At 40.6% G+C, this 22,189-nt stretch overlaps 1 protein-coding gene across 1 annotated transcript in view; it reads left to right on the top strand.

Moving 5' to 3' along the window:
- The first annotated feature begins 1,588 nt into the window (after positions 1-1,588).
- The window catches only part of LOC149454733 (carboxypeptidase inhibitor SmCI-like), a 28,141-nt gene continuing 7,540 nt past the window's right edge, over positions 1,589-22,189 (top strand). The window contains exons 1-4 of the mRNA XM_089687122.1: positions 1,589-1,775; positions 14,956-15,090; positions 15,250-15,444; positions 20,019-20,189. Coding sequence (XP_089543248.1) covers positions 1,589-1,775; positions 14,956-15,090; positions 15,250-15,444; positions 20,019-20,189 — 688 coding nt within the window. The remainder of the gene's footprint in view (positions 1,776-14,955; positions 15,091-15,249; positions 15,445-20,018; positions 20,190-22,189) is intronic.

The following is a 22,189-nucleotide window of genomic DNA, read 5'->3' as shown; positions in this document are numbered from 1 at the left end:
TCCGTGACATAAAAAAACAAAAATCATATAGAATTATATCCAATTTGTAGAGTGAATCTCATCCAAAACAAACTTAAGGTCCAAAACCACCTAAATCTCATCCTTTTCTGTAAGGTTTGGACAGTCGTGTTTACCACCCATTATCTTTTTCCATTGCTATTTTATATTCAGGCGCAGGGGTGGACTGACCATTTGGGAACTCGGGCACTGCTCGAGGGCCCGGGGTTAGAAGGGGGCCCCATGAGATGCCCCTGGTACCTTTCATAGGCTTTTTTGGGTGTGGTTTGAGTGTGGGCAAGGACACAGGGGCCCCATGATGCCCTATTGCCCGGGGGCCCCATGAGTTGTCAGTCCGCCCCTGTTCAGGAGTGTTTTTTTATTAGGGGGAACCTGTGACTCTCCTCCAGACGTCGGTCCATGTGGGGCATATGTACAGCGCTATTACTATGATGAGGGGAAGGGCACTTGCCAGACATTCACCTATGGTGGTTGTCAAGGAAATTCAACCAATTTTGTTAGAAAGGAAGACAGTGAGAGCACGTGCAAAGCCAAACAGGTATTTGTTCTGTCAGCTATTGTATGTTGCTCAATATTCATTTATTAGTGGTGTATCCATCCCTGATGACCCTTCTTTTTCTGTAAGTCTTCAGCAGTTGTGTATAAAACCCATTATCTGTTTTTCCATTGCTAGTTCATATTTAAGAATTTTTTTTTTCCTGGTACCTCTAAATCATAGTCCATGTTCGGCATCATTGAGCTCTAGTACTATGATGGGAGCATGGGAACTTGCAAGACCTTCATCTATGGTGGTTGCCAACGAAATGCAAACAATTTCCCTATAAAGGATGCCTGCAAGAGCAAGTGCACACTTGGCAGCTTTGTATTCTGTTTGGCATTGCATGTTACTCAGTATTGATTCCTTAGTTATCCATTAGTGGTACACCCAGGCTAGATGACACTTTTCTTACTATAGTCATGGTGCTGTCACATAATATCTTTAGACAGGTATTTGTTCTGTGCATTATTGTATGTTGCTCAATATTGGTTCATTAATGGTGTAGCCATCTCTGATGAAACTTTTTTCAGTAAATTTCCAGCAGTCATCATTTATTACCAGTTATCTTTTCCATTACTATTCAATATTTAGGTGTTCGAGTCTGTGACTTGCCTCCAGTGACCGGTTATTGTAAGGCACTCATAAAACGCTTTTACTTTGATAAACACCTGGGCACTTGCCGGACCTTCGTCTATGGCGGTTGTGGAGGAAACGAAAACAATTTTGCAAGTCTGGAAGCCTGCTTGAGTTTTTGCGACCCAGGTATTTGTTTCTGTTTGTTATTGCGTGTTTCTCAATGTTGATTCATTAGTGGTATCCGAGTTGGTATCAAAAAGTTTTGAGACTAATTTTGTAACATGCCAACAGATGGCAGCACAAAGCTGCATGCACAGTCACAGGGAGTACCAACCATCATAAGTCAGTGTGCCAAAACACATTGGGAGCTATGTATGTAACTGGTGCTATTCTGACCACGTGTGTTACCACGTCTGCTATTTTATCATGGACAGCAAGTTAGAATGAAGAGCAAACATGACATTTTGTGTGAAACCCAAACATCAACGTTTTGTTACTAGTAATCATCCTGGACATGAAGGACAGGTCATTCACGGCACGCTGATGGAGCTCTTGGCAGACTTCAACATGATGTTCCTTCTGCTCCTGGGTCAGCAGCCTGGGGACGGACTTGGCAGCAACACAGCACATGTTCAAATCACACGTGAGGATTGGCTGGACTGTTATGACACATTGGTAATGGCAACAATGTTGTGGATTGTTCTCATTAGGCACACGTTGCTGAATGGTTTCAACATTTTCAGGAGTTGAGCTCATTGAAGGTCTGCTCTCTCGTCGTCTTCCAGTGATGTTCTTCCGCTCTTGAAGCATGTGTGCCACTCAAAACACCTTGTTGACTCATTGTCAAACGTCTCTGTGGCAGATTTGCCCAGTTGAAATAGCAGACGTGGCAACTCACAAGGTCAGAATAGCACCAGTTGCACAGCTCCAAATTGTATACAGGATGATGTGTTTTGGCACGCCGAAGGTTGGTGCTCCCTGTGACTTGTGTGCAGCCTTGTGCTGCCATCTTGTTGGCTTGTTACAAAACTAGTCTCAAAACACCTCGAATCCAGGCTAGATGACACTTTTTAATAATGTTGCAATAGTCATGATGTTATAATGTAATAACTTGTTCCATTGATATTTTGGTGTTTATGTTTTTTTTAATTTCAGGATCAATTTGTAACTTACCTCAAGATTCCGGTCCATGTAATGGGCACATGAAGCGCTATTACTTTGATAGGACTACAAACTCATGCCGCACATTCACTTATGGTGGTTGTTTGGGAAATGGAAACAATTTTAAAACTAAGTTCGAGTGCCAGCACGCCTGCATGACAGGTATTTTTTCTCTGTTTCATCATTGTATGTTGCTCAGCATGGATTCATTTCAGCTCAGTTCAAACCTGAATTCCACACTTCTTTTTTTCTTCTAAAGTCTACCACTTTGCAGTCTTTGGCACTGTACTGGGATCACAGGAGTTCCGGGGTGTAGTGGGCATACCCATGGAGCAATGTTTTACTAGACCTGACCTAAGAAAGTACATAGGCAGCAACAGGCCGCCTTCTGAAAATGCTAGTTGCCTGGCTGTCTGTGGCTTTAGTATAGTCTGAGTGGCTGGCTTTTCAGACAGCATGATAGTCAGGCAACAAGCGGAAGCAGCAGAGGTTCATGATGGTTGCTGACATTTTCTCTGTGCAAATGTATGAATTGTGCAAAAAAAAAAAAAAATATATATATATATTTATATATGTTTTTTTTTTATGTTTCTAAAGAGAAGATGCCATTGCTGATTCTAAGGATTTTTGGACAGTCTTTGTCCCCGCACAGAGTGAACTATATCTCATTATAATACAGTGCAGTAGGGCAATTTCTAAATTTGTAACCCTTTGATAGGACAGACAATGTTCACATCTAGTTTACAGCTAATAATGACGAGTTGCGAACACAGTGCACACAGGGTAAATTATGTTAAATATTACCCCACAGCCCCCTTCTAAACATTACAAGCAGGAAGGGCATGTAAGCATTTTAAGCAAATAAAATGGTAACCAGCATTTTGTTAAGCTATGCTATGTTATTGGGAGCATTTAAAAAAATATAAAACAGGTGTTATCCCAGTTTGGCTGCAAAAATGGAAATACATGTCTAAATTAAAGTAGTAGTAAAGTCTGCTTTTTTGTTTATACCTACAGGTAATCCTATAATAAGGCTTACCTATAGGTACAGTAAATATCTCCTAAATGTGCACCGTTTAGGTGATATATTTACTTTAGTAGCCGGTGATGTCACCAGCACATGCACACTGCGCTATCAATGGAGGGCATGCCTTCCATTGAGAGAGGTATGCCGTGGCTGTGACTCCCACATGCATGACGTCATCGTGGCTTGGCCATTGAAATGGCTGGGGCCCGTGAACCCAGAAGGAACACTGGGTGAAGAAGGAAGCCCTGTCAGCAGCAGCAGCAGCATACGCTGGTAGGCTTTCGTTTTAAGGCAAGTCTGTCATAATGTACTAGTACATTATCCTGCAGGGGCCAATTTTTTTTTTTGTGGTTTACTACTGCTTTATTCTCAAGTGAACCTGTGCTTTGCTCATGCAGGGAAAACCATTGGGGCCTCTTGAAATCTGCTTTAGTTTAGGGTGAAGCAGGTCAGAATTAGCCTAGATTAATTACATTAACCCTTACTTTTTAAAATTGATTTACCATGTTTTTTTCCCTCATCTATAACATATTATTACAGGTACCTAATTAACACTGTCAGCACCCACAGGAAACCCATGCAAACTCCATGCAGGTAGCGTCATGGTTGGGATTTAAATAAATGACCCTAGTGTTGCCAGGGAGAAATGCTAACCACGTAGCCACTGTACTGCCCCATATATACAATGTACCGGATTATTAATTTGTAAATTCATTTTTTCCTTTTCTGACAGACATTGCCTCACCAGCATGGAATTACTTTTGGATGTCATCTTTGGACGACCAGAATATGTTCTCTTAAGTTGAGAACATTTGACACTGCAGTGTATTGGAATATATTGTGGCCCTTCCAAAATATTGTAAAAGGTTGTAGTAAGAGCTTTTCTGTCTCATTGTCATCCATGGTTCAAGCTTTTAATTAAACATATTAACTCAGTCTAAATTACCCATTATTATTCAAAGTATATGTAAACCCTAATGACGAACTTCTCACATTTTTGGTACCTTTTTGTCCAGTTAAAATTAACATTATTGTGTGTTAGGTGAAATAAAGTTGCTCTCGACACTCCTCAAACCAACACTACCCATGGAACATCACCATTAATACAATAACCTCAACTTATTAAAAGAAACGTTTGCCTTTTATTAGTTCAAAAAGTGGTTACAAAGTTTTTCCAAAACAGTATTGAAACGTATGGCTGATTTAATACAATTACAATGTTTCACGTACTGTATTATTCAATTATACATCCAAAAGTCATCTATTCAAATCAAGTATTATTTTCACAGGGTTGTCTAGAGAGGTGTTCTCACATTTTTGCACTGGGTGGAGCAAGACATTTAATTTCTCAACGAGTTTCCTGAGTTTTAAACTAGTTCATCAGAAGGGGATGCTATTGATAAGGTTTCTGCAAAATACAAATACATGTTTAAATCATAAGTTAACAATAATATACAACATTTTGTCTGTCCAGAAGGAAATCAGACAGTATATGGAACAGATACAACATCACTTATAAATCAACCCAGATTAAAAACGAGAATCTCCTGAAGGAACAACACTGAGATGTTCTACCCTTGGAGACATGTGGGGATGGGAGCCCCCAAGCGGAAAGGCAAAAGGGAGGAGCAACAAGATGACAAAAGGACCAAACCAGAGGACCTGTGTGTTAGGGTTGAACCTAAAAAATATGAAAGACACTAATAGTATGGCTCAAAGAATAAAAATGTAAGGGCCCTGATATCTTAGAAATGATTGGTGTAAATGACAAAAGTATGCCATGGAAATACACAAGGGACCTAATGGTTGGCATATTATGGAGGTTACCCATAGAATATACCAAAAGGGTACATAGCATAGTGCATCTGGATATGCATAAATATTTAAACATTTATTCTATTATTATATTATTATTTAAATATTTATTCAACCCCCTTTGTGTGTCCTGTTGTCTGACCCAGACCTCCCATTGTGCAGCACTTTACAATACAGAGGAAGACAGTACAGTAACAATACAATTCAATACAAGAGAGTAAGGAGGGTCCTGCTTCTGAGAGCTTACAATCTAATAGGGAGAGCAAGTCAAGTGGAACAAAAGGTGATCACTGTGTGGGAAGAATGAATAGGAGAAATAAAAAAACAGTTGTTAGCTGAAGGCAGGATAGGTGTCCCTGAAGAGATGAGTTTTTAGGGATCCCTAAAAGTGGACAGAGTTGGAGATAGCAGGACAGATGATGGGAGTTCTGGAGAGGTCCTGGGGATGAGCATGGGAAGAGACAAGGACGCAGAAGGTCTTGGGAGAAGCAGATAGGATGGTATGGGTTATTTACTGATACAAAATTGGTGATGTAGCTTGGGCCAGAGTTGTTAATGGTGTTCCATGTTGTTAATATTAGAATTTTATTCAATGGACAATCAGAAGCCAGTGGAGGGACTGGCAGAAAGGAATGGCAGACACTGAGTGATTGGAAAGGTGGATGAGTCTGGCAGAAGCATTTAATGATAGATTGAAGGGGAGATAGCCTGCAAAGAGGTAGGTCTATGAGGAGGGAGTTGCAATAGTCAAAGAAAGAGATAATAAGGGAATGAATTAGTTGTTTTGTGGTTTCATCAGTTAAAAAAGGATGCATTTTGGAGATGTTAGAGAGGTGAAGTCTACAAGATTTGGGCAGTGATTGGATTTGGGGCTGAAAGGACAGGTCAGAGTCCAAGATTCCCTTTAGAAAGTTGGCTTGAGGAGAGGGACTAAGGGGCATGGGTGGGAGGGAGTATTATGAGTTCCGTTTTGAAAAGATTGAGTTTAAGGAAACGGTGTCACATCCATACTGATATGTCAGTCATTAAGTTAGTGATGTGAGAGCAAAGTGAAGGGATGAGGTGTGGAGTAAGGATATAGATTTGGAAGCCGTGTGAGATTATCATGTGACCAAAGGATGACATGTAGATGGAGAGGACTGGGTCCTAGGACAGAACCTTGGGGGACCCCTACAGAAAGAGGAAGTGGAGAGGAGGAGACAGAGTTGTAGTCAACATTTAAGGAATTCTGTGATAGGTAGGTCTTGGGTTTGTTTTGTTTCTCCAGTATGTCCTTAAAGCTGATCTCCACCTTTTAATATATTTTACATATAGTAGTTTGTTGAGCCTAGCTTGGCCCAAATGAACTATGTCCCTCACTAACCTGTGAGGCCGCTGGATGTGCGGTATCAACTGTGTGTAGCTGAGGCTACATACAGCATATCACATTGTGTTCCAGGTGCGAGCCGAGACTTCCAGTCTCATACCCGAACACAGTAGAGTCTATCACAGCAACGTTCACCCAGTCACATTAAGCATTGTATTCTATCAATGGCTGAGTCCTTCCTCTGGCTGAGTCAGAGAGGATAGCTGATAATGTGATAACCTCTAATTTTGCCAATCAGAGGAAAAGTTGTATTCATTGATAGAATACATCTCTTTCTCTGAATAGCTGAGCACCACTCCAACAGACACTGTTGTGTTGAAGGTATGAGACTGGAAGTCTCGTCTTGAACCCAGGACACAGTGTGGTATGCTAAATGTAGCCTCAGCACATCAGCGGCCTCACATGTTAGTGAGGGACATAGTTTGTTTTTGTCAAGCTGGCTCTAACAAACTATGTAAAGTATATCAAAAGGTGGAGGTCAGCTTTAAGTTTCATAATTCCTGTCTGATAAACCATGAACTCTGAGAAGCCCATGAGTTTTCCAGATATCAATTGAATGTCCTGATCAAGTTTAACCACCTCCATATCATAATATTGATTTAACATGTTTAATCTCTTGAAGCTGACCGCATGCAAATTAGAGGCCTCGCAGAACTAGACTTTTTTCCCTGGGGCTGCTAAATTGCGTTCCTGTCTTTGTGCTGTGAGCTTACCGCAGGGTGGACTCCCAGCACAAAGTCCGGTGTGTCACTGAGAGCCCCAGGTCCCATTCTAATGATCGGGACCTGGAACTCCCAATTCAGGGTCACCTGATCGCTGTGATAGCCTCTAGTTGGCTATCACAGTGACCTGTCACTCGGAAGCCCGCCCCCCTTGTTTTCTCTCTCTGAATGCAAGAGAGAGACACATCAGTCACTGTTAAGCCCACTCCCCTTGTTTTCTCTTTCTGGAGGAGAGAGATACATTGTATATCTCTTTGTCCTTTAACCACTTGCCCTCCAGAGGATTTACCCCCCTTAATGACCAGGCCTCTTTTTGCTACTTGGCGCTGCACTAATTCAACTGAAAATTGCGCGGTCATGCAATGCTGCACCCAAACAAAATTAATGTCCTTTTTTTCACACAAATAGAGCTTTTTTTGGTGGTATTTGATCACTTGTGCACTTTTTATTTTTCAGGCTATAAACAAAAAAAGAGTGAAAATTTTGAAGAAAAACAATATTTTTTACTTTTGGCTATATAAAATATATAGTGAACTCAAAGTTAGTTATAAATTTAGGCCAAAATGTATTCTGCTACATGTTTGTGGTAAAAAAATTCCAATAAGTGTATATTTATTGCTCTGTGTGAAATTTATAGGGACTACAAACTATGGTATAGATATTGCAATTTACACCATTGTTTTGCTATACAGCACTGCACTAGTTTATTTTTTTTCTTAAAATATTTTATTGAAAATTTTCAAAATACCATTTTCCATGTGCAAAAGCTAATAAAACCACCATACTATGATACTCATTTTATCTAACAATATCTCAAAATATTGACATTACTCTTGCTATCCTTTTTCCCCCTCTCCCTTCCCCTCCCTCCTAACCATCCCCCATACCTCCCTAGCCTTTAAGCCCTCCCCCGCAGCCCTGATTGATTTCTTTCCTACTTGTTCTATTTATCCTAAAAGAATATTACTTTTTTAATTTAATATTAGATTTATCCTTTATGACTTCTTTTCCCTAGTACATGTATTCCAGGTATGTGTTTGACCTTTTAAATCCTTCCCACTTTTCCTATCTTTTAGGGAAAATCTCCATCGTATCTTCCTTTATGTGGTAGAGTTCCTCCAATTTGTAAGTCCTCTCCACCCTTTCTATCCAATCCTTTACTCTCGGTGCTTGTTGTTCCTTCCAAAATTTGGGTATCAAACCCTTTGCGGCATTCAAATAGTGCACTAATCCGATTTTTTTGTATTTTTTTACTGAGATCTCAGAGCCATAAAAAAGACAAATCTCTGGTTCCTTTGAAATATTGACCTCCGTTATTTCCTGTATTAAAAGTATATACCTCCCCAGTACTCTTGTATTTTATGGCACTCCCACCACAGGTGAAACATTGTGCCTCTATTTCCAACATAAAGGTGAATTATTTTCACTTATCCTATGTGCAACACTCGGTGTGATATACCATCTTGTCAAAAATGTATAGTTCATTTCTACCTCCTTCATATTTACATTTCTGTGAATTAAACTATACATTTTCTCTTGTTTTTTTCTCATCAATTATAACTCCTATTACTCCCATTTTTCTATATATAGTGGCCTTATATCCTTGCTTAAACCTGAGAGTATCTTTTATATTTTAGTAGTCCCATGCTTCCCATCTCCTCGTGTTTCTTATAAGTGCTCAAAGGGATTCCAATCCTCTTTTTTTCTTAGTGGTTTTGGGAGATTCCCTATAAAGTGTTTCAACTGAAAGTAGCGCCATTCATCCATTCTCGTGAATATTTCCCTCTTACTTTCCAATTCCCTTAGTGAACATATTTCCCCTCCCTTCATTATATCTCTTAATTGTACATCTTTCTTCTTTATCCACTTCCCTGTGATACTTTCTTTGCCTGTAGAGAAAAACTCTGTGTACCCAAGGGGCATTAACAGTGAATTAAATTCCCATCCCATTTGTTTGTGTAGAGCATCCCAAACTCTTAACACATTACGTGTAAATAAATGTGTGTTGTCTGCTAATCCACGGTACTGAGCAGGTGACCAAATATTTCTACAGAGATCCGTACAACTTAGTGTGTTTTCTATTTTTATCCAGATTTTCCCCTGAGCGTTTTGTGTCCAGTCAAAAAGTCTTGCCAATATTACTGAATTATAGTATCTTTTAATGTCTGGAACACCCAAACCGCCTTTCTCTTTGTCTCTACTTAGAATATCATAACTAATTCTAGGTTTCTTATTCCTCCAGATAAATCTTGTCAGGATTTTTTTAATCATACTAAAGTATACCTCTGGTAGTTTAATTGGTATCATTTGAAATTTATATAACATTTTTGGAACAATCACCATTTTTATCAAATCTATCCGTCCGAATCATGACTGAGATCCCCATCCTAATTTCTTTATTTCATCCTTAATCTCATTTAATAGTGGAATATAATTTAATCTATATAGATTTTTTATAGATATCGTCAATTTTGTACCAAGATATTTTAATTCTCTTTCTCTCCAAAGGGGAATTCCTCCTGTAGCAATTTTTTTTATCTGTAGTTAGAAGGTTTATATTTAATATCTCTATTTGAGTTGGATTGATTTTTAAATTTGACATCTCTCCATATTCTTTTAAAGATTTCATTAAATTTGGCAGTGTTATCCTTGGGTTTCCTACATAGAACAGCATGTTATCTGCATAAGCTGCCACCTTATGCTCTATCTCTCCTACCCAAATTCCTTTTATGTCTATATTATTTCTTATGGTGGCCAGGAGAGATTCCAGAGATAATACATATATCAATGGAGACAGAGGGCATCCCTGTAATGTTCCATTCTGCATCTCTATACTATATAATTTCCTTATCCATTCTCTCATTCTGGGACCAAATCCCCAAACTTCCAAGGTGTCTAACATATATCCCCAATTAACTCTGTCAAATGCTATCTCAGCATCTATCGAGAGTATCAACGCAGGAGTTTTCTCCTTCCTACTTTTTTGTATAAGAAACTGAGATCTTAATCCATTGTCTCTACCCCAACACCCAAGGCCCAATTTTTCTGCATCTGTTTGACAGGTGCATATAATTAGAATTTTTAGAGCAGTGTCCAATTCTGTATTTGTCAAGAACAACTCTGAAGCATCATGATGGGAAGGCACCACCAATTGTTCGCCCACCAAATACCCCACAATGCACTGCGCTCTCACAGTGCACAGTATCCATCCCACACTATATAAGACAGAGGGGAAAATACTCTCCCCCAAAAAAACAAAATATTTAATTAAAGAATAATAATTTTAAAACATAATATAAGCAAAAAATACATTAAAAAACCCAAATCTGGTAAAAATTGGGGGAGACCCCATGCTGTGTTTTTTTTTTTTTTTATAAACATGTAATTTTAAAAAAGAAAATGTCAGCTGAGAGAGTGCTGTCTACCATAGTAATGGGAGAAGGTGGGTTAGGAAGGAGTAACTTCAGGGGAAATGTGGTTCAGAATCCCCATACAGTGAGTTTTTGCTTGTTGGGAGTCACCAGAACAAAAATCCTTGGGTAAAAGTCATCCATTACCGTGCTCGTAATGTGGACAATGCTGGCATAGTATCATGTCTTGCCCTAGGTTCTGGAATAAGTTGCAGTGTTTCTAGACTAGAGACTTTATCTTTAATCCTAGTTTCCTGTGTAAAAATGTTTGTTGTCATGCTTGGAACAGTGAAGAAATTCCTGTTGAGTCTTCAGGGGGTGTCCAAGAGCTTGAGATGCGTGCTGTAATTTTACTGTGGCCACATGGGTCATGTGGCAGATGAAATAAATGATGAGTGGTTTCAGGCCCAATGCACTTGATCAAAGATGGTGATATTTGTTTCAGTGATGAACTGCTAAAACAGTGATTAAAGAGATTGACGGTGAGATTGTCCGCTGTGGAGTGGGGGTGACCCCAGTTGGGAGATGTACTAAGTCTTCTAAGAAAGACTTGCCTCTGTACAATATGTGCTGAATATTTTGGAGACAAGAGTTAAAGGTGCTGACGCAAACACGATGTTGATTGCTCATTATAACAAATGTCAATGGGAAGCTTACTGGGAATACAGTATATCTGTGTCCTGTGGACCAAATGCTGAGTTGAATGTGGTAAGGGTGATCACCAAGCAAGGTCTCTTATGTCCACTAATAATGGTGGTGCAGTGTCATCCCTGCAGGAGCTGTTTGATAGAGTGGGTTCTCTGTTCTTCTGCCTCAACTCTGAGAAAAACCTTAGCCCCACTGACATACTAGGTAAAGCAAACGGATACTGCACTGCTACTGGGAACACAAATGTAGATACTCTGCAAGCAACTAGGTATCAAAATGCAAATATCAACAGGAGCCATTGGCATCTGCTGCTGTCAATCAAATGTGGTGAGAAGGAAGCAGGGCAAAGCACAATTATATATGAGTGTGTTTGGAAAGTGACTACATAAACACACACAGCGAGGGAGCGAACACTCACTGTGTGCCCCCATAGCGAGTGGCTTGCTATGGAGGTACTGTCAAGTACCTTGGTTGGAATCCGAGTTGATGAGAGGACCATGCTCTGGTCTGAGCACCCCTGAATGTGGTGACAGAGGTACAAGGTCAGAGAAGCAAGGTTCCATATGCCTGATAGCAGGTGACTGCTACGGTCAGCAAAGTAGTCAAAGTGAGCCAGGGTTATGCACATGCATAGTGAGACAGCAGCGTGGTCAGGAGAAGAGCGAGTCAGTAAGAAGAGCGAGGTCCACTAGCAAGGTCAGCACCAGGAGATCAGGCAGAGAGTAATCTAAGGCAAGCCAAGGTTAGAATCCAGAATCCATAGAGCAAGGTCAGGAACAAGCCAGGTCAGCTACAGAAGATCAGTCAGTACAAACAGGAACACAGGAACATTGACCACAGGAAGCTGAAAAGCATCCAGTGATTAGTACACAACAGAGCCTTCTTTAAATAGGCAAATTGGCTCCAATGTGTGAAGACGCGCGCAGAAATGTGCCTACATTACAGTGCACACTGGATATTAGCCTGAGCTCGTCTGTGTAGCTGCATGAGTATTATCATTCGCTGTAGAAGAATTGGCATTAGCTGTACTAATTTCTTGACAGGTACATGGAGAGGAGAGGAGCCAAGATCACTGGTGGGGTACCCTAGAAGAGGAGGTTCGGGGCCTCTGTGTGTAACGGTGGAGTGGACACTATTTCTGCTTTGCCAGATAGATGGACTGCAGAACAGTTTATAATCTAGGATTGCTACTGCAGAAGATATCCCAGTAAAAGAGAGCGCACAGCAGAGGACTTGTACTTGATCCACAAAAGAGTTAATAATGATGTGATGTCAAACGCACTGTTGTTGGAAGTTCTAGACTGCACAAAGATAAATAAAGAGGTTGGTGTCACTGACTCAAATGTTGGTTTACTTAACTAATGTCAGGACAGTTTGCCAGAGTGTCATAATGGTCAATTTGACATGTTTGCTAGCAATCCCGATTGCTTAACAGACAGAGCAGAATTAAACAGTGCAGTAGAAGTAGGACCCCTACAGGTTCAGGAAGGTACAGTAATTTGAGAAAAGATTTTCTAAAGTCCTGGAAGAGTGGAAAGTGAATTGGAGAATGAACAAAAGGGCTGAGGGACAATCACAATAGAATAATTATGAGGTGTAAACCATATAGATCAACTACATTTGCTGGCGAGCTACAGCTTCAGTTTCAGCTACAGTCCCAGTCTTTCTTCCTAACCTTCAACTAGTCCCAACATCTTGGCCCTCTGCATGCATTTCACCCTGATTGGGCTTAGTCATAGAGGACAGAGGCAGCAGACTCCTCAAGGTAGACTTCTCTGGCCCCAAATGAAGTCTTTCATGACGTAACATGTAGGTTGGAACCTGGACGCTCAGTTGTATGCTCTCAGTGCTACCTTGAGGAGTCTGCTGCACAGTGAAGGAACTCTAACAAACAGCAGCTTCCCAGGCAGCCTTTTAGAGAAAAAGAAATGTTTTTTGTTTATCCAAATTTGAGTGAATTTGTAATTGAAATACATTGTGGTGTTTTGAAATTGCAGAGAGCACTATGTAGAAGATAGCACTTAAACTGAAGCACTCAGAATCTGGTGAAGCTTTGCATGGTAGACCATCAGCTTCTAACTTCAACGTGTTCAATAAAACCTGGCATCTGATTGGCTACCATGCACAGCTGCACCAGATTTAGCACACTCCAAATTTTAGCAAATTTTCTCATATGTGTTCCTTTTTGTATTGAGTACAACATTAATTCTGATCATCTGGGGAACAGTGGTCTTCTGTGAAATCCTATGCACAGTGGCGGTAGCTCTTTCCTGGCATGTTAACGGGAAACCTGCCATATCTGACCTTTTCTAACTTGAAGGTTAAGTTCTGAAGGTGAGAGTGTGCCCACTGGGGATGGTGGTGGTTGTACTATTAAGCAGCATTTTAGAAGATTAAAGAACTTTAAGATCATATATGGACACTAATGGACATCTTTTAAACTGGCTCTGCACTGCTTGATGTACTTTCTATACAGCCTTAGTTCATATCATCAGTATTTGAATTATTGCACAGTATTGAATTGTATTTGATTTGTTTTGCTTGTTTAATATGGTTTGTATTGAGCATAGCACATTATTTTATATGGCATTGGAACACTGATCTCATGTCTGTGGTCGGCTTTGCACATTCTGATTGTAATAATTACATACATATTTCAGGACAGGCAAGCAGTTTCACACCCCTCCTCTAAAAAATTGCCCATGCCTCCAAAGCTTTCACAAGCCACAAATCCAGTGGTTGATAAACCTTCAAATGTTCTGTTTGTATTTTTCTTTTGCATTAAGTTCTGACATGCAAAATGTGATATTGATCCAGAAGAAAGATATTGGAAATGATCTCCCTCCACCAGAGGCATTGAGGACACTCCCAGGGGCAGACCGATAGATATGGTCAGTCTTGTTGTGGGATGTGGTCTCTCCTCTCTATAAATATCCACTGGGAATCTGGAATCAGTCTACAAAGCAACACCGAATCTTCTTTGCCTTTGGTGAACAAAGCATCAATATGACAACTCTGTGTTCCCTTACTGTGATTGCTTCCAGTCTGTTGGTGGTTCAGTTCCTTTCATTCTCTACAGCTCATGGTCAGTCTTATTGACAGTAATATATACATGTAAAATGGACTATGTTTTCTAAAAAAGTGTTTGATGGGTGGATTGTGGCTCCATGGTCCCTTTTGGTATAGAAACCTAGATCTTTGCATCTTCTGTACAACACATGTACTGGAGCTGGTTTAAGTGAGAATCCTCATGAGCAAAGTGGGCTCAATTCTCAATCCTGTACACCATATTTTCATTTTTTTTTCCTGAAGTTCTGCTGACTAGGTGTTGCTGACTAAGCTCAGAGGGGCTGCTCAGTTGGTAGCTATGTGTAAGCTCAGAGAGACATGCTTGGTCTTTATTTGAATAACTGCTGTTCCTAAATATTGATGTTACCTGGAACAAGAGACGTTTATAAACAGTGAATATTAATTTGCATTTAAAATGTAGTTAATATTACAGGAAAAAGTTGTAGATAGCAAGGGGTTGGTGGGTGAAAGCACAGGCCTTCCCTGTCTAGTGGTTTATCCATCCACGATGAATGTTTTTTTTTTCTGTAGGATTTCAACAGTTTATCACCTGTTATCTTTTTTTCCATTACTACTTCATATTCAAGAGTGGGGTTATTTTTCAGGTAGAGTTTGTGACTTGCCTAAAGACGTTGGTCCATGCAAGGCATCTGTGCCTCGTTATTACTATGATATGGAGACAGGCACTTGCAAGCTATTCATCTATGGCGGTTGTGATGGAAATGCAAACAATTTTCATACTAAATAAGCCTGTGAAATCATGTGCAATAGAGGAATTTGTTCTGTGTCATTGTGTGTTGCTCAACATTGATTCATTAGTAGTGTATCCATTTCTGATGACTTCTTTATATAAGGTTTGAACAGTCATGTTTACCACCTATTAACTCTTTTTTCCATAGCTATTTCATATTCAGGAGTTAGCGAAATCTGTGACTTGCCTAAAGACCCTGGTCCATGTGAGGCATTGATGCCACGCTTTTATTATGATAAGAACACAGGGACTTGTGAGCCCTTCAACTATGGTGGTTGTAAAGGAAATGCAAACAATTTTCGTACTAAGGAAGCCTGTGAAAATGCATGCCAAAGCCAACCAGGTATTTGCTGTGTGTGTTATTGTGTGTTGCTCAACATTGATTCATTAGTGGTGTATCCATTTCTGATGACTTCTTTATCTATAAGGTTTTAACAGCCATGTTTATCACCCATTATCTCTTTTTCCATTGCTATTTCATATTCAGATGTGTTTTTTTTTTTCAGAGGGAATGTGTGACTTGCCTCCATTAACTAGTTGCCGACCGCAGATAGCCGAATGATGGCTGCACTGCGGCCGGCCAGTTCTGGGTGGACGTCATATGATGTCCTCCCAGAGCGCGCTCTCCTGTGCACCCCCAGGGGCGCGCACCCGGTGCTCTCCATGATTGCTGTGTTCTACGGACACAGCTGAACACGTGATGTGATAAAAGGCCAATCACAGTGGCCTTTTACCAGCGTGTCCAATAACACGCTGATCACATGGAAATGCAATTGCCGGTTCTCGACTGCACTTTCCTCACGCTGTCAGAGCGTGAGGAAAGTACTGCAGAGAACCGGCAGTTGTCAGAGCAGGGATCGGCACCGATCATCAGGGTACTGAGGATCAGTGCCCTGATGATCGGTGCCCAGCAGTGCCACCCACCAGCTCCACCCACCAGTGCCACCCAAATGTGCCCACCCAGTGCCACCCACCAGTGTTCATCAGTGTCACTCACCTGTGCCACCCACCAGTGCCCAGCAGTGCCACCCACCTGTGCCACCTACCTGTGCCCAGCAGTGCCACCCACCTGTGCCCAGCTGTGCCACCCACCAGTGTCCATCAGTGCAGCCCAGCAGTGCCACCAGTCAGTGCCCAGCAGTTGTGCCAGTCAGTGCCCGGCGGTTGCGCCAGTCAGTGCCCAGCAGTGCCGCCAGTCAGTGCCGCCTATCATTGCTGACTATCAGTACCCATTATCAGTGCCACCTATCAGTGCCGCCTATCCGTGCCACCTCATTAGTGCTGCCTATCAGTGCCCATCAGTGCCGCCTATCAGTGCCCATCAGTGCTGCCTCATCAACGCACATCAGTGAAGAAGAAAAATTACCTGTTTGCAAAATTTTATAATAGAAATAAAGAAACTTTTTTTTTTCAACATTTTTTGCACTTTTTTTGCTTATAGCGTAAAAAGTAAAACACCCAGTGGTGATTAAATACCAGCAAAAGAAAGCTCTATTTATGGGAAAAAATTATAAAAATTTTATATGGGTACAATCTTGCATGACCGCGCAATTGTTAAAGTGCGACAGCGCTGAAAGCTGAAAATTGGCCTGGTAAGAAAGGGGGTATAAGTGCCCGGTAGGCAAGTGGTTAAAGGGTCCATGTAAGGCAACGCTTTTATTATAATAAGAACACAGGGACTTGTGAGTTCTTCTTCTATGGTGGTTGTAAAGGAAACGCAAACAATTTTCCTACTAAGGAAGCCTGTGAAAATGCATGCCAAAGCCAACCAGATATTTGCTGTGTGTGTTATTGTGTGCTGTTCAACATTGATTAATTAGTAGTGTATCCATTTCTGATGACTTCTCTATTTATAAGGTTTCAACAGTTGTGTTTATCACCCATTATCTCTTTTTCCATTGCTATTTCATATTCAGGAGTGTGTTGTTTCTTTTTTTTTTTCAGGGGGAATGTGTGACTTGCCTCTAAAACCGGGTCCATGTAAGGCAAGGATACCGCGCTTTTATTATGATAAGAACACAGGGACTTGTGAGTTCTTCATCTATGGTGGTTGTAAAGGAAACGCAAACAATTTTCCTACTAAGGAAGCCTGTGAAAATGCATGCCAAAGCCAACCAGGTATTTGCTGTGTGTGTTATTGTGTGTTGCTCAACGTTGATTCATTAGTGGTGTATTCAATTCTGATGACTTCTTTATCTACAGTGAAGGAAATGCGTATTTGATCCCCTGCTGATTTTGAATGTTTGCCCACTCACAAAGAAATGATCAGTCTAAAAATCGAATGGTAGGTGTATTGTAACAGAGAGAGACAGAATAGCAACATGAAATTCAAAAGAAATACATGTCTAACAAATTCTGCACTGATTTGCCTGTTCATGAGGGAAATAAGTATTTGATCCCCTATCATTCAGCAGGATTTCTGGCTACCAGGTGTCTTTCATACAGGTAACAATCTGAGATTAGAAGCAGTCTCTTAAAGGGAGTGCTGCTAATCTAATTTTGTTACCTGTTTAAAAGACACCTGTCCACAGGAGCAATCAAACAATCAGATTCCAAACTCTCCACCATGGCAAAGACCAAAGAGCTGTCCAAGGATGTCAGGTACAAGATTGTAGACCTACACAAGGCTGGACTGGGCTACAAAACGCTCAGAATGTACTAATAATCAATCCTTTGGAATAAAATAATCAGAAACATATCACAAAGAGCATATAAATATAGCATAGAATACACATAAAAATATTATATAACCGTGGAACCCCCAAAGTACTAGATCTAGAGTGTTACCTACATGCACATTAAACAGATGACTAATGGAGGTCAAATTATATATAAAAAGATATATAGAATAGAATACACATGAATGTGCAAAATCATATATGACGGTGAAACCCCCAAAATATAGATAAGGTGTAACCGAAGTACACCCTAAATCAGTGATTTATAAGTGACAATCCTTAATAAGTGCCAAATGAGTGATAAGATAAAATCCCACCACTACTGTTCTAAATTGCACAAATGACTAGTGATGTAGAAAATATAACTGCAGGTATATTCCGTGCCAAACTGGTAATTGCCAAAAAAAAAAAAACTACCCGAATAAACACTTATAGTGCTCATAAGTGAAGAAAAAATTTTTGAAAAAGTTATTAATCGTGAAAAACCACAAAGCTAGTATAACACAACATAACTGAAAATGCAACATCCAAATTCCGCAGATAAATGACTAATAAAAGAATAAATGTGAACCATATAGCAGTGACCCCTAATTGGGGATACAGTGAAAAGTAGTGGCTAAGTGACACTAATAGAATCTTTGTATGTAGTGAAGCGTTTATAAACATAAAAAACAGGAAAGACAAACTGCTTAACGTGACCCCAAATGCGGGGATAAAAATTGGAAAAAAGTGATATATATGTGATTCCGTGACATAAAAAAACAAAAATCATATAAAATTATATCCAATTTGTAGAGTGAATCTCATCCAAAACAAACTTAAGGTCCAAAACCACCTAAATCTCATCCTTTTCTGTAAGGTTTCGACAGTCGTGTTTACCACCCATTATCTTTTTCCATTGCTATTTTATATTCAGGAGCAGGGGCGGACTGACCATTTGGAAACTCAGGCACTGCCCGAGGGCCCGGGGTCCGAAGGGGGCCCCATGAGATGCCCCTGGTACCTTTCATAGGCTTTTTTGAGTGTGGTTTGGATGTGAGCAAGGACACAGGGACCCCATGATGCCCTATTGCCCGGGGGCCCCATGAGTTGTCAGTCCGTCCCTGTTCAGGAGTGTTTTTTATTAGGGGGAACCTGTAACTCTCCTCCAGACGTCGGTCCATGTAGGGCATATGTACAGCACTATTACTATTATGAGGGGAAGGGCACTTGCCAGACATTCACCTATGGTGGTTGTCAAGGAAATTCAACCAATTTTGTTAGAAAGGAAGACAGTGAGAGCACGTGCAAAGCCAAACAGGTATTTGTTCTGTCAGCTATTGTATGTTGCTCAATATTCATTTATTAGTGGTGTATCCATCCCTGATGACCCTTCTTTTTCTGTAAGACTTCAGCAGTTGTATATAAAACCCATTATCTGTTTTTCCATTGCTATTTCATATTTAAGAATTTTTTTTTTCCTGGTGCCTCTAAATCATAGTCCATGTTTGGCATCATTGAGCTCTAGTACTATGATGGGAGAATAGGAACTTGCAAGACCTTCATCTATGGTGGTTGCCAAGGAAATGTTTTTTTCCTGGTGCCTCCAAATCATAGTCCATGTTCGGCATCATTGAGCTCTAGTACTATGATGGGAGAATAGGAACTTGCAAGACCTTCATCTATGGTGGTTGCCAAAGAAATGTTTTTTTTCCTGGTGCCTCCAAATCATAGTCCATGTTCGGCATCATTGAGCTCTAGTACTATGATGGGAGAATAGGAACTTGCAAGACCTTCATCTATGGTGGTTGCCAAGGAAATGTTTTTTTTCCTGGTGCCTCCAAATCATAGTCCATGTTCGGCATCATTGAGCTCTAGTACTATGATGGGAGCATGGGAACTTGCAAGACCTTCATCTATGATGGTTGCCAACGAAATGCAAACAATTTCCCTAAAAAGGATGCCTGCAAGAGCAAGTGCACACTTGGCAGCTTTTTATTCTGTTTGGCATTGCATGTTACTCAGTATTGATTCCTTAGTTATCCATTAGTGGTACACCCAGGCTAGATGACACTTTTCTTACTATAGTCATGGTGCTGTCACATAATATCTTTAGACAGGTATTTGTTCTGCACATTATTGTATGTTGCTCAATATTGATTCATTAATGGTGTAGCCATCTCTGACACTTTTTTTCAGTAAATTTCCAGCAGTCATCATTTATTACCAGTTATCTTTTCCATTACTATTCATTATTTAGGTGTTCGAGTCTGTGACTTGCCTCCAGTGACCGGTTATTGTAAGGCATACATAAAACGCTTTTACTTTGATAAACACCTGGGCACTTGCCGGACCTTCGTCTATGGCGGTTGTGGAGGAAACGAAAACAATTTTGCAAGTCTGGAAGCCTGCTTGAATTTTTGCGACCCAGGTATTTGTTTCTGTTTGTTATTGCATGTTTCTCAATGTTGATTCATTAGTGCTATCCGAGTTGGTATCAAAAAGTTTTGAGACTAGTTTTGTAACATGCCAACAGATGGCAGCACAAAGCTGCATGCACAGTCACAGGGAGTACCAACCATCATAAGTCAGTGTGCCAAAACACATTGGGAGCTATGTATGTAACTGGTGCTATTCTGACCACGTGTGTTACCACGTCTGCTATTTTATCATGGACAGCAAGTTAGAATGAAGAGCAAACATGACATTTTGTGTGAAACCCAAACATCAACGTTTTGTTACTAGTAATCATCCTGGACATGAAGGACAGGTCATTCACGGCACGCTGATGGAGCTCTTGGCAGACTTCAACATGATGTTCCTTCTGCTCCTGGGTCAGCAGCCTGGGGACGGACTTGGCAGCAACACAGTACATGTTCAAATCACACGTGAGGATTGGCTGGACTGTTATGACACATTGGTAATGGCAGCAATGTTGTGGATTGTTCTCATTAGGCACACGTTGCTGAATGGTTTCAACATTTTCAGGAGTTGAGCTCATTGAAGGTCTGCTCTCTCGTCGTCTTCCAGTGATGTTCTTCCGCTCTTGAAGCATGTGTGCCACACAAAACACCTTGTTGACTCATTGTCAAACGTCTCTGTGGCAGATTTGCCCAGTTGAAATAGCAGACGTGGCAACTCACAAGGTCAGAATAGCACCAGTTGCACAGCTCCAAATTGTATACAGGATGATGTGTTTTGGCACGCCAAAGGTTGGTGCTCCCTGTGACTTGTGTGCAGCCTTGTGCTGCCATCTTTTTGGCTTGTTACAAAACTAGTCTCAAAACACCTCGAATCCAGGCTAGATGACACTTTTTAATAATGTTGCAATAGTCATGATGTTATAATGTAATAACTTGTTCCATTGATATTTTGGTGTTTATGTTTTTTTTAATTTCAGGATCAATATGTAACTTACCTCAAGATTCCGGTCCATGTAATAGGAGCATGAAGCGCTATTACTTTGATAGGACTACAAACTCATGCCGCACATTCACTTATGGTGGTTGTATGGGAAATGGAAACAATTTTAAAACTAAGTTCGAGTGCCAGCACGCCTGCATGACAGGTATTTTTTCTCTGTTTCATCATTGTATGTTGCTCAGCATGGATTCATTTCAGCTCAGTTCAAACCTGAATTCCACACTTCTTTTTTTCTTCCAAAGTCTACCACTTTGCAGTCTCTGGCACTGTACTGGGATCACAGGAGTTCCGGGGTGTAGTGGGCATACGCATGGAGCAATGTTTTACTAGACCTGACTTAAGAAAGTACATAGGCAGCAACAGGCCGCCTTCTGGAAATGCTAGTTGCCTGGCTGTCTGTGGCTTTAGTATAGTCTGAGTGGCTGGCTTTTCAGACAGCATGATAGTCAGGCAACAAGCGGAAGCAGCAGAGGTTCATGATGGTTGCTGACATTTTCTCTGTGCAAATGTATGAATTGTGCAAAAAAAAAAAAAATATATATATATATATATATATATTTATATATGTTTTTTTTTTATGTTTCTAAAGAGAAGATGCCATTGCTGATTCTAAGGATTTTTGGACAGTCTTTGTCCCCGCACAGAGTGAACTATATCTCATTATAATACAGTGCAGTAGGGCAATTTCTAAATTTGTAACCCTTTGATAGGACAGACAATTAGAGATGAGCAAATCGAACCAGGCGAACCGGAATTCGAGTCGAATTTCAGGAAATATTCGATTCGCGGCGAAACCGAAATTTTGCCTACTTCGGGTGCGCGAATCGAACATTTCCCGATCAGCCGGCAAAAGTGTCCCTGCAGTGAGCTCCGCTATTTCTGACAGTTCTCTGACAGAAGGAACACATGTTTAGCGGTTGAAACATTGTATCTATTAGTTTCCATTTAGGATACAGATGTTTCAACCGCTGTACATGTGAAGAAGCTGTGAGAGAACTGTCAGAAATA

The sequence above is a fragment of the Staurois parvus genome, unplaced genomic scaffold (genome assembly GCF_062004578.1).
Source record: "Staurois parvus isolate SC_StPar_1 unplaced genomic scaffold, SC_StPar_1.0 ptg000418l, whole genome shotgun sequence".
In the NCBI taxonomy this organism is placed as follows: Eukaryota; Metazoa; Chordata; class Amphibia; order Anura; family Ranidae; genus Staurois; species Staurois parvus.
This window is presented reverse-complemented; position numbering and strand designations above follow the sequence as displayed.